The 17,010-nt window shown below is 43.8% G+C and overlaps 1 protein-coding gene across 1 annotated transcript in view; it reads right to left on the bottom strand.

Moving 5' to 3' along the window:
• The window catches only part of LOC126106135 (brachyurin-like), an 88,033-nt gene that overhangs the window by 53,448 nt on the left and 17,575 nt on the right, over positions 1-17,010 (bottom strand). The window contains exons 2-3 of the mRNA XM_049912378.1: positions 10,253-10,421; positions 3,646-3,815 (exon numbers count right to left, since the gene is read on the bottom strand). Of these exons, the coding sequence (XP_049768335.1) occupies positions 3,646-3,815; positions 10,253-10,421 (339 nt within the window). The remainder of the gene's footprint in view (positions 1-3,645; positions 3,816-10,252; positions 10,422-17,010) is intronic.

A 17,010-nucleotide genomic window follows, 5' to 3' on the forward strand; every position in this document is an offset into this window, starting at 1 on the left:
TACGCCAGACAAAAGAATGTCCGACACGTAGAAGAAAGTATCACGTGACTTCTGCCCCCTCAGTGTAGAGCAGCAGGGTGGCAGAAGCGAACCAAACACGTAACGCGATTTTATCAGTATTCTCAATATGTACTCCAATTGTAGGAGACGTAACCTGAAGTGACATCATGATCATACATTGTGGATTGTAATGCTTCAGACATGGTTGCAGGAACCCTCAGTAACCTATTTTCTGTACCATGATACTCCCATTCGGTGTTAAGTGTTCCCAGAGAGTAGGGAGGTGCTAACGCTATGAAATCTAAATACATTAATATTTTTTACCTTTAGAGATTTATAGCTCTTTTTTTTTCTCAGGATTACTGTCGTGGGCAACAACGATTTTCAACAGATTTTTACATATTCTTGACATCAATAGCTCACATATAAAACCATTCCCAAGAAAAGAAGGGAGAGCAGAAATACGGAAGAACTGTATGTATAGAGTATACACAAGGGAGACGTACTTGAGGGCAACATTATAGCAATGGAAGAGGACGTAAATGAAGATGGGATGAGAGACATGATAGTGCGAAAAGAATTTGACTGGAGACCTAAGTCGAGACAAGACCCCAAGAGTAGACGAAACTCTGTCAAAATTGCTGATATCCTTGGCAGAACCAGCCATGACAAAACTCTTACATCTGATGTGCAGGATGTATGAGAAATGCGAAATACCACCAGACTTCAAGAAGAATGTAATAATTCCAATTCCAAAGAAAGCAGTTGCTGACAAGTGTGAATATTACTGAACCATCAGTTTAATAAGTCACGGTAGCAAAATACTAATTCGAATACCACGCAGAAGAACGGAAAAACTGCTAGAAGCCAACCTCGGGGAAGATTAGATGGATAGATCGCGTAACCAACAAGGAGGTACTGAATAGTACTGGGGAGAAAAGAAATGTTGTGACATGAACTGTCTAGAAGAAGGGATCAGTTGATAGGAGACATTGTCAGATATCAAGGGATCACCAGTTTAGTAATGGAGGGAAGTGTGGGTGGTAAAAATCGTAGAGGGAGATCGATAGAGGAGGACTAGAGACAGAATTAAAACGATTACGGTTGCAGTAGCTACTCCTAGAGGAAAAGGCTTGATCAGGCTAGAGAAGGCTGGAGAGCGGCATCAAACCACTCTTTGGACTGAAGATCACAACAACAACGTAACATCTGAATATCATAAAAGCGTTTATCTGGTTTAGTGTGCGTGTTTTTCATACCTGTGCTACTCTGTCCCCACACTGTCCTTTACCTTCATGACCTTTGCCCTCTTACTATGGAGATCCTTCACATTCTCTCTTGGGTGTATTCACCCTTTCGATTGGTAAATGGTTAAATGCTATTCATCCCAGACGTTTATCATGTTTATTCTCTTCTATGAATCTTACGTCAGCCAGAATTTCTTAAGTATTTCAATGTTCCCCTTATGAGCAGGGTCAAATACCGTAGCTGTAAAGCAAAGCTGCATACTATCTTCTCTCCATCACTCATTGTCAAAAGCTTGGAATGCCTTTGGCAACAGATAGAATGCCTACCACCAGTAAATGCTTTTTTTATGTGGTGACGATTGTCCATAACAGTATGCAAAACCCTAGGAAAGGTGGAGCTTTTGGCTGCCATAGTTGAGAAAGCAGAAGCGGAAATAATAAGTACGTTTCTTAGTATCATAATCTTACCGAGTTTTGGTTGTACTGACAACATAGCAGGCATCCGATCCCAGTAAGTTAGTTGGCAAACCGATGTCCACAAATTTTACCACTCTATCAAAACATAGGTGTTTTGAGTGTAATTACCACACCAGTTTAAAAGACTTGGCAACGAACCTAAATATGATGGTTGGTAAAAATATATCCTGTCACTAATTCCTGGAATGTTTCCATTGCATACGATTTGCTTCTGTCTATGATCCTTACTCAGGCTGTCTAGCACATCTACAACGGAACTAATGAACCTCATATTACATAAGCACCGAAATTATCCACACTAATGGGAATTAAATCAGTCAGAAGACTGATGACTCAAAAAAAAAGGGGGAAAGAAAATTGGCAACCCCTCGGTTAATAGCTATTTTCTATACTTTTACGTATAAAATATCATAATGCACAGTTATCTGACAGTACTTCAAAATGTGAAACGAACGTCAGTGGTTTTGATTACAGTTTAATCGGATTGTCCTCAGTGATGAACCAAACTTCAGTGTATATTTCATTATGTGCCATTACCAAATGTTCTGTTAAAACTACAATGTTCTCTGGTACACATATACACATCTCCTGATTTTGAAATGTAATGTGCATATAACGAATAGTTAGCCTTCCAGCAAAGCAATGCAATCTGATGTGTAGCATACCCCCTCCAGAATTTGCTTCAGAAGAATAGGCAGTCACCCAGCAAAGCAATAGAGTCAGGTGTCTGCATAGTTCACAATGCTTTTGACAGTACTATCTTACTGTGGTGTGCTATACTCAGAGCCTAAAGTGTGACATTTATGGGTAATACAAGTATCATCAACATGAAGCTATTACAGTATTCCAATCGAACACTCATTTTGACGTTGATCATTTCTATTTTTATTTCATTTGTTTTAAATAATCATAATGTTTGACGATGAGTGTTATGAATTTAACTAATGGATACTGGCAGGTAGTAGCAGACTGTTACAGATATCATTACCACCTTGGGTAAGAACGGCATTGCACACATCCTAACCTACCACACAAGATTATGACTAAGTGTGAGCAGTTATGGGTGGCATGATATGACTCTCCACAAGGAAATAGCTTCGAATCTAATGTAAACCATATTAAAAAGTGACTTATCTTCTAGATTCTTCATATTCTATGTATCAGGTAAAATAATATCTATACAGATAAGGCACCGAATCCATCATTGTAAAAAAAGAATTCCCAACAAAATCTTGCCTTATATCTACAAAGTTGATGCTTTAGTCCAATTGTAGTAACCTAGCCCAGTGTGTTTGCATCAGTTTCTCAGGTATCCACCACAGCCTGTGGTAGATGAGGATAGGGTACGAAGGTGGATCCAACAGCGTTACATGATACTGTTCAAGTGGATCGACCCACATGTGAACTGGAATAGTGTATGGAGATGGATCCACCAGAGTTATGCCTGATGTGTTGTTCAGGGTGGACCCACTCATGTATTATCCGATGTAATGTGCACAGATGGATCCACCAGCGTTGTGACATGGGTATTGTTCATGCTGGGTCCACACTTAGATGATATGGGATATACAACGTCCAGAGGTGAATCCACCAGTGTTATGTGTATGATAAGGTCTGGGGGCCCCACAACAAAGTAATACACACACACACATGTATAGAAAATACCGCAACTGGCCTAGGTGTTTGGATTGTATCTACAAGCAAATGTAGAACATGCAACCAGAAGAGATGTCATGATCACATGACCATAAATGGCACCATCTTGGATGTTTAAACTGTTTTAGCACTGGACACACTGCTTTCCCAGGCTGCCATCACGTGACATTTTTCGTTCAATCACAACCCCCCCCTCCCCCAACCCCACTCTCTCTCTCTATATATATATAAAGTAAGAATCGTATGTTATTATTGCGCTACTCACTGTTCAGAGGAGCTTCCGCGGGCAGAAACAGAATAGCCACGTTATCGCTGAGATAGGCCGTCGTGTTGTAGTTTGGGTGCACCACCGCCCAGGTGGCTACTTCGATCCAAGCGGTTCTCTCTTCCTGAGTCCTATGGATGCCTCCCAGGCGGACGGTCCATGACGTGTGGCTGCAAAAGTAAGTTCCTTTTTCCAGTTGCGAAGCAGACTAGTGACAATACTAATTTTTGTGTTTGGTTTTGATGGTAATCAGTACTAGTGAAAGATGTACATATTAGGGTAAATGGTTATGAAAGGTGTATATATTAGGAGAAATGGCTGTAAAAAGTATACATATCGTCAGAAATCACAGTTAGTCTGGTATGTTTGGCACTTGGCGTATCTTTGAAAATAAATGTCAAGAGAAATCACAATTGTTAGGGACGTTTACCACTCTGAGCATCTTTTGCATGCCTCGAACACATGAGTGACATATTCTTTGACTACCATAGGTTGTATTATTGAGTAGATTTGAAGTGAGCGAAGGAGTTGCAAGCAGTTGTCGGCCTGAGAGCGAGAGTAAGTGCTGTGTCATCGCAGAGTGCGTAGAATGTATGGCGAATGTGCTACATGAAGAATGGATTTTTATTTGAGATGATGTAACTGAGATCTGAGGATAGAGCATGATTTGATATGATACCACACCTGGTCATTACAATACAAGACTAAAACTTAAGCTCGAAGATATGAGTTGCTTTTTTGTCTTTCCATTTCGTAGGAGCGTTGTCGTGCAGACGAAGAGGTGCGTTTTGATTCTGCACAATCGTCAGTCTCGTGAGGGAGTTGGCCGACAGTTTCTTTCAGCCTGCACAAGTGCACATGTGTTGAGGGGGGGGGAGGGGGGTGCGGAAGGTGGGGGAGCAAAAATGGTTCAAATGGCTCTGAGCACTATGGGACTGAACATCTGAGGTCATCAGTCCCCTAGAACTTAGAACTACTTAGACCTAACTAACCCAAGGACATCACACACATCCATGGCCGAGGCAGGATTCGAACCTGCGACCGTAGCGGTCGCGCGGTTCCAGACTGAAGCGCCTTTAACCGCGTGGCCACACTGGCTGGCTGGGGGGAGCAGTGGGTTGTCTCTGTGTGTGAGTGTTATGATTTTCTACCAGCTGATTCTGCAAATGCTACATTTTGTACACAATGTTGGTATAATCCATGTGGCAATGTACCCAAGGTAAGTGTAGCAGCTTAATGAAAACGTCTCTAGGTTAGAATTTGGTTTTGATTATCGCCAAGTAAAAATAAAGTTATGTAATTTATTTTTTATTTAACTTCTCATGATCTGGGTTCACAGTCGTGTAGATGTTTCGAGAGAACGTAATATTCGTCGTTGACTGAATAAACTACTTATTTCGCCATTGAAATTACGGTCTTTGGGCCTTTTCAAGTGGTACTGCAAAAGAGTTTTGTTTCAGCACACGTCGGACTTAAAAATCCTCCGACATGTTCACATGTCATCGTCAAAAATAGGCCTTTTTGCTGCAGAAATACAGTAACACCAGACGAGTGCGAAGCTCTGTACGTCGTGAAATGAAGTAAATTACGTGAAATGTTACCAGTGTTAACATCATTCACGTAAATTGTTACAAATCGATGTTCTAGCGCACTGTTTACAGGAGAAAAATCTCAATGACGTTTCTGCAAATTCGTCAACAAATGGTGCATGTTTTTACGAACGTATAATGACGAACTCAGTAATGTGAAATAATGATGTCACTTCTCTATAATGCTATGTTACTCTTTGAACAACTTGTAGTTGACTGCACATGAGCAGTCTGACTTTATCTAGTTGAAATTACTGATGTATTGATATATGTTTGTGATGAGTTCATACAGACGTTTCAAATATGTGTGATTCTGTTAATGACAGTGGATATGTGTGAATTGTGAAATGTTGGAAGAATTAGGCTTGGACTCAAGATTATTCTGTGGTCACTAGGATTACTACTCGTTGCATGTGAAGTCTGATAATAAATTCATAGCATATAAATACGCCTATCCATCTGCGATACAGAGAGGTATATGTGTATCTCCGATCTGCAGTTCTGTTTAAAATAAGCGCGGACTGAATCATGACAGTTTGTGAGAGGCGATGACTATACATGAAATGCAAGTTGAATAATTATCAGTAACAACACATAAATATGCGTCGCATATTATTCTTATACTGATGCACAAAAAATCATGGACAAGTGAGTAATAATTAATCATATTGTGTGCGTACTGCTACTGTATGTATACCAGCAAACAAGTTGATAACATAATTCTGTTTCCAACTCAGATACCAATACATAGATTACCAGTGTTTAAATAAAATTGAACGAATAGGTTTGTGGCAAGAACTGTGACAACAAGATGTTGCTAAACTACAAGTAGAGGAACGACCTCGAAAACTATATTGTGGAAACAGTCGATAATTACTGAAATGAACTATAATGTACGGTTCATCTTGGGCATTAATAAACCACCTCAGCTGTATTTAGTCCCTTATTTTTAGATCACTACTGGTTTCCTGACACTAAAAGCTACTTCAGGTGAATAACTGTATAACAATAAAACCAGAAGGAATAACAACCCTGAGACATTCACTGGTACAATAACCTTCTAAAATTATTTTAAGATTTGCAAAAATTAAAAAAAACTATTAAGAACTTCTACACGAGAAAATGAGAATATTTTAGTTATGTGAGTACAAATATTCTAAATTTCTCATGTAAGTGATTTTAGTAGTTTTTTTATAAATTATTAAAAATTTCAAAACAGTTTTAGAAAGTTATCATACCAGTGAATGTATCAGGGTTGTTACTTCTTCTGGGTTTATTGTTATACAGATGTTCGCCTGAGGAGGTAGCTTTCAGTGCCATGAAACCAGTACTTGTATGAAACTAAATGACTTAATGCAATTGAAGTGGTTTGGCTCTGAGCACTATGGGACTTAACTTCTCAGGTCATCAGTCCCCTAGAACTTAGAACCACTTAAACCTAACTACCCTAAGGACATCACACACATCCATGCCCGAGGCTGGATTCGAACCTGCGACTGTAGCGATCGCGCGGTTCCAGACTGAAGCGCCTTTAACCGCTTGGCCACAGCGGCCGGCAGTTGAAGTGGTTTATTAATACCGAAAATGATTACTCACAGCTATGGTTGCATTACCTACAGGGTTTTCTGTAATGAAAGGACATCAGTCACTTTTTATATTCGAGATGGCGCCTTGCATTTGTGATGATTCAATTCATATCAGTCTGAGAGCATGAAGAGTAACGATTGATGAGTGGTTTCATTGTATGTGTGGTGCAATCCATCAACCTCAAACACTGGCTGTGCACCTCACTGTTGTATTGAAGTGTGGCCACGTGAATTTCAAATGGATTTTATGTATCTGTAGCTGGTTTCACCTCCATGTCCAAAGCTAAATTTTCACTGCAAATTCTACAGCATTTTTACTATGTACGTGACGAAGAGAAAGTCTTGCAGCAATTTACCGTTTACTCTCCACTTCCGCTTTCCATGACAAAGATTTTTTTTTGTCATCAGTCTTCTGACGTTTTTGATGCTGCCTGCCACTAATTCCTATTCTGATCCAACTTTTTCATCTTGGAGTAACAATTGCAACCTACATCCTCAATTGTTTGATGGTGTATTCTAGTCTCTGTCGTCTCCTACATTTTTTACCATCTACAACTCCCTCTAGTACCATGGAAGTTATTCCCTCACGTCTTAACAGATGGCCTACCATCCTGTCCCTTCTTCTTGTCAGTGTTTTCAATGCATTCTTTTCCTCGCCGATTCTGCGCACTGTAGCACTACATCTCTAATGCCCCTATTCTTTTCTGTTCCTGTTTTCCCATAGTCCATGTTTCATTACCACACAATACTCTCCGACAAATGTACATTCGCAGAATCTTCTTCCCCAAATTAAGGGCTATGTTTGAAGCAGACTTCTATTGGCTAGGAATGCTCTTTCTGAAAATGCTAGTCTCCTTTTTATGCCATTATTGCTCCGTCCTTCATGGATTACGTGGGTTATTTTGGTGCCTAGGTAGCAGAATTCCTTTACTTCCTGATCACCAGTTATGATGTTAAGTTTCTCAGTGTTCCCATTTCTCCTAATTCTCATTACTTTCGTTTTTCTTTGATTTACTCTCAATCCATACTCTATACTCATTATAGCGTTCATTGCATCCAACAGATCTTGCAATTCTCTTTGACTATCACTGAGGATAGCAATGTCATCAGCGAATCTTATCACTGGAATCCTCTCACGTCGAATTTTAATCCCACTCTTGAAACTTTGTTTTATTTCCCTCATTGCTTTTTCGATGTATAGATAGAACAGCAGGAGAGAAAGATTACACCCCTGTTCCAGTCTTATTGCTTCCTCCTGGTTCTTGTACTTATTGTATACTACACGTCTTTCCCTATAGCTACCCCCATTTTTCTCAGAATGTGGAACAATTTGCGCCATTTCACACTATCGAAAGCTTTTCTCACGTCGACAAATCCAGTGAACATGTCCCGATTTTTCTTCAGTTTGCAGCGTCAGAGCTGCCCCTCTGGTGCCTTTACCTTTGCTAAAGACAAACTAACCGTCATCTGACACATCCTAAATTTTCTTTCCCATTCTTTTGTAAATTATTCCTGTCAGCGAGTTGGATGCATGAGCTGTGAAGCCGATCATGCGATAATCTCGCACTCGTAACTGTGTGGATGATGTTTTACCGGACGTCTGATCGTAAGTTGCTAGTTTCATGCATTCTACACACCAACGTGAATAGTCATTCTGTTGCCATTTTCCCCAATGATTTTTGAAATTGTGGGGAATGTTATCCATCCCTTGTGCCTTATTTGATCCTGAGGCTTCCTAAGCTCTTTTAAATTGTGATTGTAACACTGGATCCCCTATTTCTTCCCTGTCAATTCCTATTTCTTCTTCTATCACGTCATCAGTCAAGTCTTCCTGCTCAGAGAGGCCTTCAATGTACGAGGGCGAGTCAAATGAAAACCTTAAATTTGTAATAACAAGTCGAAATTTCGCGCCGTTCTCCTGTAAGTTGGTAAGCGTGCTACAAACAGCGTGCAGAATGGTTTGTAGGTGGCAGCATAGTGCAGATGCACACATACCGTCGCAATATCAGTATAAAGATGGCCGCCCCACTTGCGACTTGCACCAGGGAAGAACAGCGTTCTGTTATTCGGTTTATGCATAGTGAAGGTGTGAAACCTATCGAAATTCATCAGCGAATGAAGGTTCAGTACGGTGATGCATGTTTGTCACAGCAGCAAGTCTACGAACGGAGTAGGAAGTTCGCAAATGGTGTGACTTCAGTGGGAGATGCTCCTCGTCCAGGGCAGGCACAACGAGTTGTGTCTCTACAGACATTGTAGCAGTTGAAGCCATAGTGAAGGAAAACCGCCGAGTGACACTGAATGACATTGCAACATACTTACAGATTACTCATGGGTGAGCACACCACATTGTGTATGATGTGTGCCAGTTTCACAAAGTGTCTGCATGATGGGTGCCACGGCAGCTGACTCCTGAAATGAGAGAACGACGTGTTGATGCTTGTGAAGAACTTCTTCGGCGCTTTGAACGAGAAGGTGGTGGCTTCCTTGCTAGTATCGTTACTGGGGACGAAACCTGGGTTCACTTCCACCAACCGGAAACGAAGAGAGCGAGCAAGGAATGGCGCCATTCATCATCACCAAAACCAAAGAACTTTCGAACAGAACCATCAACAGGGAAGGTTATGCTGACTATCTTTTCGGACGAAAAAGGCGTCATTTTGGAGCATTACATGCCTGGAGGGACCACTGTCACCGGTGCATCATACACAGATCTCCTAAAAAATCATCTGCAGCCTGCAATCAAATCAAAGTGACGTGGATTGCTGTCAGCAGGTGTCCTTTTGCAACATGACAATGCAAGGCCCCACACTGTTCGTACAACAGTTGCAACAATCACAGACCTGCATTTTGAGTGTCTTCCTCATCCACCATACTCTCTAGACCTTGCTTCTGATTTCCATATGTTTGGACCACTCAAAGACGCAACGGGAGGAAAGAAGTTCCGTTCTGATGAAGCGCCACGCGGTGGACGAGTGGTTGCGCGGACTACCAAAAGAATTTTTTTCTGAAGGAATTTATGCACTTTGTAGGCGCTGGAGGACTTTGCATTGAGCGTGGGAGAGATTATGTTGAAAAGTGATACAGCTTTGTACCACTTCTGCACAGTGAATAATATTTTAAAAAAATATATAAGGTTTTCATTTGACTGACCCTCGTACTTTTTCGACCTATCCACTCTCTCTTCTGCATTTACCAGTGGAGTTGCCATTGCAGCTCTTGATGTTACCGCCAATCATATAAAACAAAGACGGAATGTTGAAATATCAGATTTATCACAATACTGGAAACAACAGTTTGTTAAACTGCAACATGTGACACCCTGACTGCTATACAGCTGCAGAACCTCCCCCCCCCCCACTCCCCCCCATGAGCCACGTTGCTCCGTGCACACGCTGTACAGCTGGCCTCGCAGCAGGTGTTGCGACTCACTAGTCGATGCAGCGCGCCCTGGTGAGGACTGCGGTCCTGGTGATGAGCGCCCCCCCGCAGATGGACGACCCGTCGCAGAGGACGAGGGCCTGGTGCGGGAACTGGCCCACCCCCGCGTCGTAGCCGTCCACGACGCGGGCGTTTCTCCCTCCGGGTGAGCTCCGCGTGTCTGAAACAAGGCGAGACGCCGTGCGTCGATTTCGTTCGCTTCTCTGCTCTTTTCGTCAGTCTGCGACGTGTTTAAAATACTCAGTTTCAAACCGATCTGTTGCTGTCGAGCAGGCCCAGGCAACAGTTCCGGTTCTGGAGCGCGCACACGGTCTGTGACCGTAGTCGAGCCGGGTGAGTTGTGCGACTTCCCCCACCACTGCGCTATTCCGAGCAGTGAGACGGCTATAAGGTGACGGTTACACACACACACACAGGAAACAAGAAAGTGTGTCTGCAACATAAAGCAGCTAATATGAAACTTCCTGGCAGATAAAAACAGTATGCCGGACCGAGGCTCGAACTCGGGTCCTTTGCCTTTCTCGGGCAAGTGCTCTACCAACTGAGCTACCCAATCACGACTCACGCACCGTCCTCACAGCTTTACTTCTGCCAGTATCTCGTCTCCTACCTTCCAAATGTCACAGAAGCTCTCCTGTGAACGCTGCAGAACTAGCACTCCTGGAAGAAAGTATCTTGCAAAGACATGGCTTAGCCACACCCTGGGGGTGCTTGGGTAGCTCAGTTGGTAGAGCACTTGCCCGCGAAAGGCAAAGGTTCCGAGTTCGAGTCTCGGTCCGGTAGGTAGTTTTAATCTGCCAGGAAGTTTCATATCAGCGCACACTCCGCTGCAGAGTGAAAATCTCATTCTGGAAACATCCCCCAGGCTGCGGCTAAGCCATGTCTCCGCAATATCCTTTCTTCCAGAAGTTCTAGTTCTGCAGGGTTCACAGGAGAGCTTCTGTGAAGTTTGGAAGGTAGGGGACGAGATACTGGCAGAAGTAAAGCTGTGAGGATGGGGTGTGAGTCGTGCTTGGGTAGTTCAGTTGGTAGAGCACTTGCCCGCGAAAGGCAAAGGTCCCGATTTCGAGTCTCGGTCAGGCATACAGTTTTAATGCGATGTCCTTAGGTTAGTTAGGTTTGAGTAGTTCTAAGTCTAAAGGACTGATGATCTCAGATGTTAAATGCCATAGTGCCTAGAGCCATTTGAACCATTTGCTAACACATCGTTAAGCTCTTAGCGTGGCCAAACGACACGAAAAAAAGGCAGTTCTCATTTGTAAAGAACGAGTGGCTTTTTCTTTTCTGGACATGTGTGTCCATGCCATAGTGCACCTAATGCAGAACGTAAGTCTAATGTAACGCAAGTTGTCGTGGCAGCAGACAAGGCGACAGTTCGCCTCTAGACGTCATCCGACTGCAGACTTCATTGCCCCTCCTCAGCCCTCAACCCCACTCGCCGCTGTTTTCGGAGCGCTGTTTGGTCAGGCCTTCCTTAAGCGATCAAACCTATTTGACAAAATCGCCCTAATCTTGCGACGGGGTTTGCCAAGCAAGCCCACACGTTCAAACAATGTTTATCAGTTTCACCTCACTCTGAAGCAGACACTATTTGTGTTCGTGTGTATGGTGACAAATACAGACAAAGCAGTCCTGGCATTGACTTTCGTACTGTGATTAAAGAAGAAGAAGAAAACAAGACTGTGGACCAGGGAATGGCGTAAAATGAAAGATATACCTGAAATGCCTGCGCTAGCAGGACAGAGCGGATTAGGTTGTAAAAAGGGACCAAAATGAGTTCCTGTCAGTTGCACTCGACATGTTGTTGTTGTTGTTGTGGTCTTCAGTCCTGAGACTGATTTGATGCAGCTCTCCATACTACTCTATCCTGTGCAAGCTTCTTCATCTCCCAGTACCTACTGCAGCTTACATCCTTGTGAATCTGCTTAGTGTATTCATCTCTTGGTCTCCCTCTACGATTTTTAACCTCCACGCTGCCCTCCAGTACTAAATTGGTGATCCCTTGATGTGTTCCGCCTTTCCCAGTATATCCACCTTTAACCTATCCATTTGCCGGCCGTGGTGGCCGAGCGGTTACAGGCGCTTCAGCCCGGAACCGCGCTGCTGCTACGGTCGCAGGTTCGAACCTGCCTCGGCCATGGATGTGTGTGATGTCCTAAGGTTAGTTAGGTTTAAGTAGTTCTAGGGGACTGATGACCTAAGATGTTAAGTCCCATAGTGCTCAGAGCCATTTGAACCATTTAACCTATCCATTTCCCTTTTTAAATTTTTTAACCTACCTGCCCGATTAAGGGATCTGACATTCCACGCTCCGATCCGTAGAACGCCAGGTTTCTTTCTCCTGAGTAGTCCCCACCCGGATACCGAATGGGGGACTATTTTAACTCCGGAATATTTTACCCAAGAGGACGCCATCATCATTTAATCATACAGTAAAGCTGCATGCCCCCGGGAAAAATTTCGGCTGTAGTTTCCCCTTGCTTTCAGCCGTTCGCAGTACCACAACAGCAAGGCTGTTTTGGTTATTGTTACAGGGCGAGATCAGTCAATCATCTAGCCTGTTGCCCCTGCAACTACTGAAAAGGCTGCTGCCCCTCTTCAGGAACTACACGTTTGTCTGGCCTCTCAGCAGATACCCCTCCATTGTGGTTGCACCTACGGTATGGCCATTTGTATCGCTGAGGCACGCAAGCCACCCCACCAACGGCAAGGTCCATGGTTCATGTGGGGGAGGGGGGGGGCACTCGACATACAAACTTTATTTATCAACACACAATATTACAAGGCTACAAAACACTCAAAACTCTAATCGACGTCCCTCGGTTAAATTTAGGTCAGCTGTTGGGCTCACTCAGAATCCAAGACACAAGGCCTAAGTAAGATAAATACAAGGTTCTTCTGGAGGTTTCATCCAAACATATTTTCAAAAAATCTCTAATGTAAACAGACTGGAGGCCTTAGCAATTTAATTTTAATGGAACTTGGCTGGAGGCCACGTATTACGCAATAAGAAGAGTTACAATCAAAAGGCAGAAGGCCTTATCTTAAGGGCAAGGCAAGAACATTAATTTAAAAAAAATTTTAAAACTCGGCTGAAGGCCGCACATCAACCAAATAACTAAAACCCAAACAGGGAAATCACTGTGTAGCACACAAGGAATGGCGCTCAGACGTTTCCGAGGGTCCGCCTGGGATTGTAACATTAACGCACGTTTAGGTGAGACAGGCAGCCTGACCAACAATCTCTAAATCGGAAGTCAACCCAACCGACAGACAACCGACGAACCAACCAACTACTTGATTTCGGTCACCAGATCGAAAACACTACAACCAAAATGCCAGGGAGGCAAAGAGACCACTGACACACGTCTTCAAATATAGGCATGTCAATAAGCCAAGACACAAAACTACTGACATATATGAACATCGTGTAAGACGTCGTGGTCTCCTGACCTTCATTGCTTACATATTCCGCCCCCACAATCATATTCCGCACATCAAGACACTTTATTCGAACCCAAGCTCGATAAGATAAAGTCAATGTTGTATGAATTCATGTAAACGATACACAAATAACAAGTGCGCACCGGGGTTGAGATACTCAAGGCTGGTGTACACACACACATTCTAGACATGACGGTCACTGGAGCTTTTAGTTCGGGAGAGGTGGACTGCACGCTGAGAGGCCGGTGCCTTCAGAGGACGATTCAGCCTATTTACATCGGACGGCGACCGCCCGTGGAGTGGACAACATTTGCCCGAGTGAAAGGGGAGAACGACCCCTTGTTCGCTTAAAAGGAAATTCTGCTACATTTTGTGGGAGCGCCCAGCCTACGCATCCTTTGCAAACATAACACGCAGTTTCAGAGGTTTTCACAGGGAGACAGCAAACGCCCAACGCCGATGCTACAGATTTCCGGATTGGTCGCCTTAAACAAAACGTCATTCTCCCATTTTAGAAGAGCAATGCTGATTGGCAGACGATATTCCTGACGTCTTTAGCTGAAGGAGTAATGGAAGAGACCGAAAGATATACCCCTTCACGTCTGGCATGGAGAGGGGCCGTTCTGTTGTCTCTCTTGGAGCGAGAACGCGTAACGAGAGCGTGTGCGCTCGTACATGTACTCGAAGAGCGAGCAACAAGTCTCTCCTCAGTACTTCACTGGGAGAGCAGTTCTGTCGAGAGCGAATCGGACTTTATTTTGAGTCCTTGCGATTAAGTGATGTTCATTGTGTTGGCTGCCACACTTATTGTGCGGTGTGAACGGACAGAGTTATAGTTAAACGCCTGCTAGCGAATTTTTGAGTGGCATCGCGCTGGACTGGTTATCTGACCGGTGTACCACGCCAATAGTTAGACTAGGGGCGAATAGGAATCCTTGACTTCATCAAGGTGTAGGGAGAGTTTCATTGGCAAAGGTCAGTCCAGATAGAACGAGAGTTATCTTATTTGTCAGCAGCGAGCGGCGCAGACAGCAGTCATCGCAGCTTACGGTATTGTGCGCTACACCTCTTGCGAGCCCCATATTTCCTCCACAACAGCACACTTCACTGCATTTCTCACGCGACAGCCTCGACCATACCCAGCAACATTCTAACGGATAATTATTCAAGTTGAGTAGGCACGGCTCTCAGCCATTCTGCCAAGTCAATAACAATCTTAAACTTTGTATAGAAATTTCATTAGCGAATCCTATCATTAAGAGGTAACTTCACATTCCGAAAAGAACCCGGGAATAACTTGTTCAGTTCATAACTAAAAGTGCCATTGTGATTTCTCAGAATTTTTGCAAAATAAATAATAATTTTCGTTAGTTTCATGTTTTTCTTACACTAACTACCACTACTCCAGTACGGTAAGAATACACTCATTTGCTGCTCTGTCGCAACCAACCAACTGGCTACTGCAGTATGCGGACAGGATTACATCATTTAAAGCATCGCTCAGTCGAACTGACGCAGGGTACACAGTGTTGCACGAAACACTGCCATAAGAAACTCGAACACTCGTAAAACGAATCACTGATGAACAACTCGAACAAATCACCGCCGGACACACAAACACAAACCCGAATGTATGTCGCAGCAGGACAACGCCCGACCGCATTTGGCGAGGTATGTGCAAGCCTTCTTTGAACATTGTGGGGTACCATTGCTCCCCTGGCGTGCCTGTTAGCCTGACATGTCGCTCTCTGAACATCTCTGGGGCCTAGTCGGCCGCCAACTAGCTCGTTGAGCTCCTTCTGCAGCCACAGTTGATTCTTTGTGGGTGCACGTGAAAGCTGCGTGGCAGAGTACTCCCCAGCTGGTATTCACACCCTCTTCTAATCCACGCCACGACGTCTGGGGGCTCTGACTGTAGCACACTGTGACACTACTGTGCACTGAATTTCCACGGTGACAGTGCACGTACACGTCTGTTATGATAATCATTTGTGTAGCGTCATCTCACTAATCGGTGGTATAAATTTCATTATGATCACATTTCTCGATCTTGTTGTTTCACCTTTTGCAAACATTAATATATTTTTCTTTAGAGGGAAATTCTGAAATAACTGAAGCACGTCATGAGAAGCACACCAGAAAACTGCCAGTCTGATGTCAAGTTTCACCAAAAATTTTATATTTTAAATAATACTAGATTGAATGTATTGCCCCAACAAAATATGTTTGCACATTTGCACTTCTCTAATCAGACGTTATCATTTTACATATGTAACAACAACATGCTGTTCAATTTTCATTGCAGAAATTTATAGTTATTTTTGTTTTGTACTTTTTAGCCCCTCTGTCCTGAAGTAAACCATGTTAAATCAGTATACACACATCAAAAAACGTTTTGCATCACCCCGGTTGCCAGAACTCTTGAAGATAGACGTTGACTGTGGATATTGTATCACAGACATAGTCCCTTTGACAAAACAACCATGCATGAGCAGCGCCTATTAGACGGAGGGGGTCCGAGAGCTGATCAGTTCAAGTCATTACACCAGGAAGGAGGTACACGGCTCGTGTTTTCTGCAGTCGAACGATGAATAGACGGTCAATACCGAGGTTAGATTGCGTCCGCATTGTTACTTTGTGCCAGGAAGGGCTCTCAATAAGAGAAGTCTCCAGGAGTCTCGGAGTGAACCAAAGCGATGTTGTTCGGATATGCAGGAGATACAGAGAGACAGGAACTGTCGATGACATGCCTCGCTCAGGCCACCCAAGGGCTACTGCTGCAGTGGATGACCGCTACCTACGGATTATAGCTCGGAGGAATGTCGGCAGCAAAGCCACCATGTTGAGTTACGCTTTTTGTGTAGCCACAGGACGTCGTGTTACGACTCAAACTGTGCGTAATAGGCTCCACGACGCACAACAATATGTCGAATGCACCACTCCGGATTGGCATTACATTCTCTTCACCGATGCGTGTCGCACATGCCCTCAACCAGACAATCGTTCGAGACGTGTTTGGAGGCAACCTGGTCAGGCTGAACGCCTTAGACACACTGTCCAGCGAGTGCAGCAAGGTGGAGTTCCCTGCTGTTTCGGTGTGGCATTATGTGGGGTCGATGTACGCCGCTGGTGGTCATGGCCGCTGTAACGGCTGTGCGATACGTGAATTCCATCCTCCGACCGGTAGTGCAACCATATCGGCAGCATATTCGTCTTCAAGGACGACAATTCGCGCCCCCATAGTGCACATCTTGTGAAAGACTTCCTTCAGGATAACGACATCGCTCGACTAGAGTGGCCAGCTT

The sequence above is a fragment of the Schistocerca cancellata genome, chromosome 10 (genome assembly GCF_023864275.1).
Source record: "Schistocerca cancellata isolate TAMUIC-IGC-003103 chromosome 10, iqSchCanc2.1, whole genome shotgun sequence".
Lineage (NCBI taxonomy): Eukaryota > Metazoa > Arthropoda > Insecta > Orthoptera > Acrididae > Schistocerca > Schistocerca cancellata.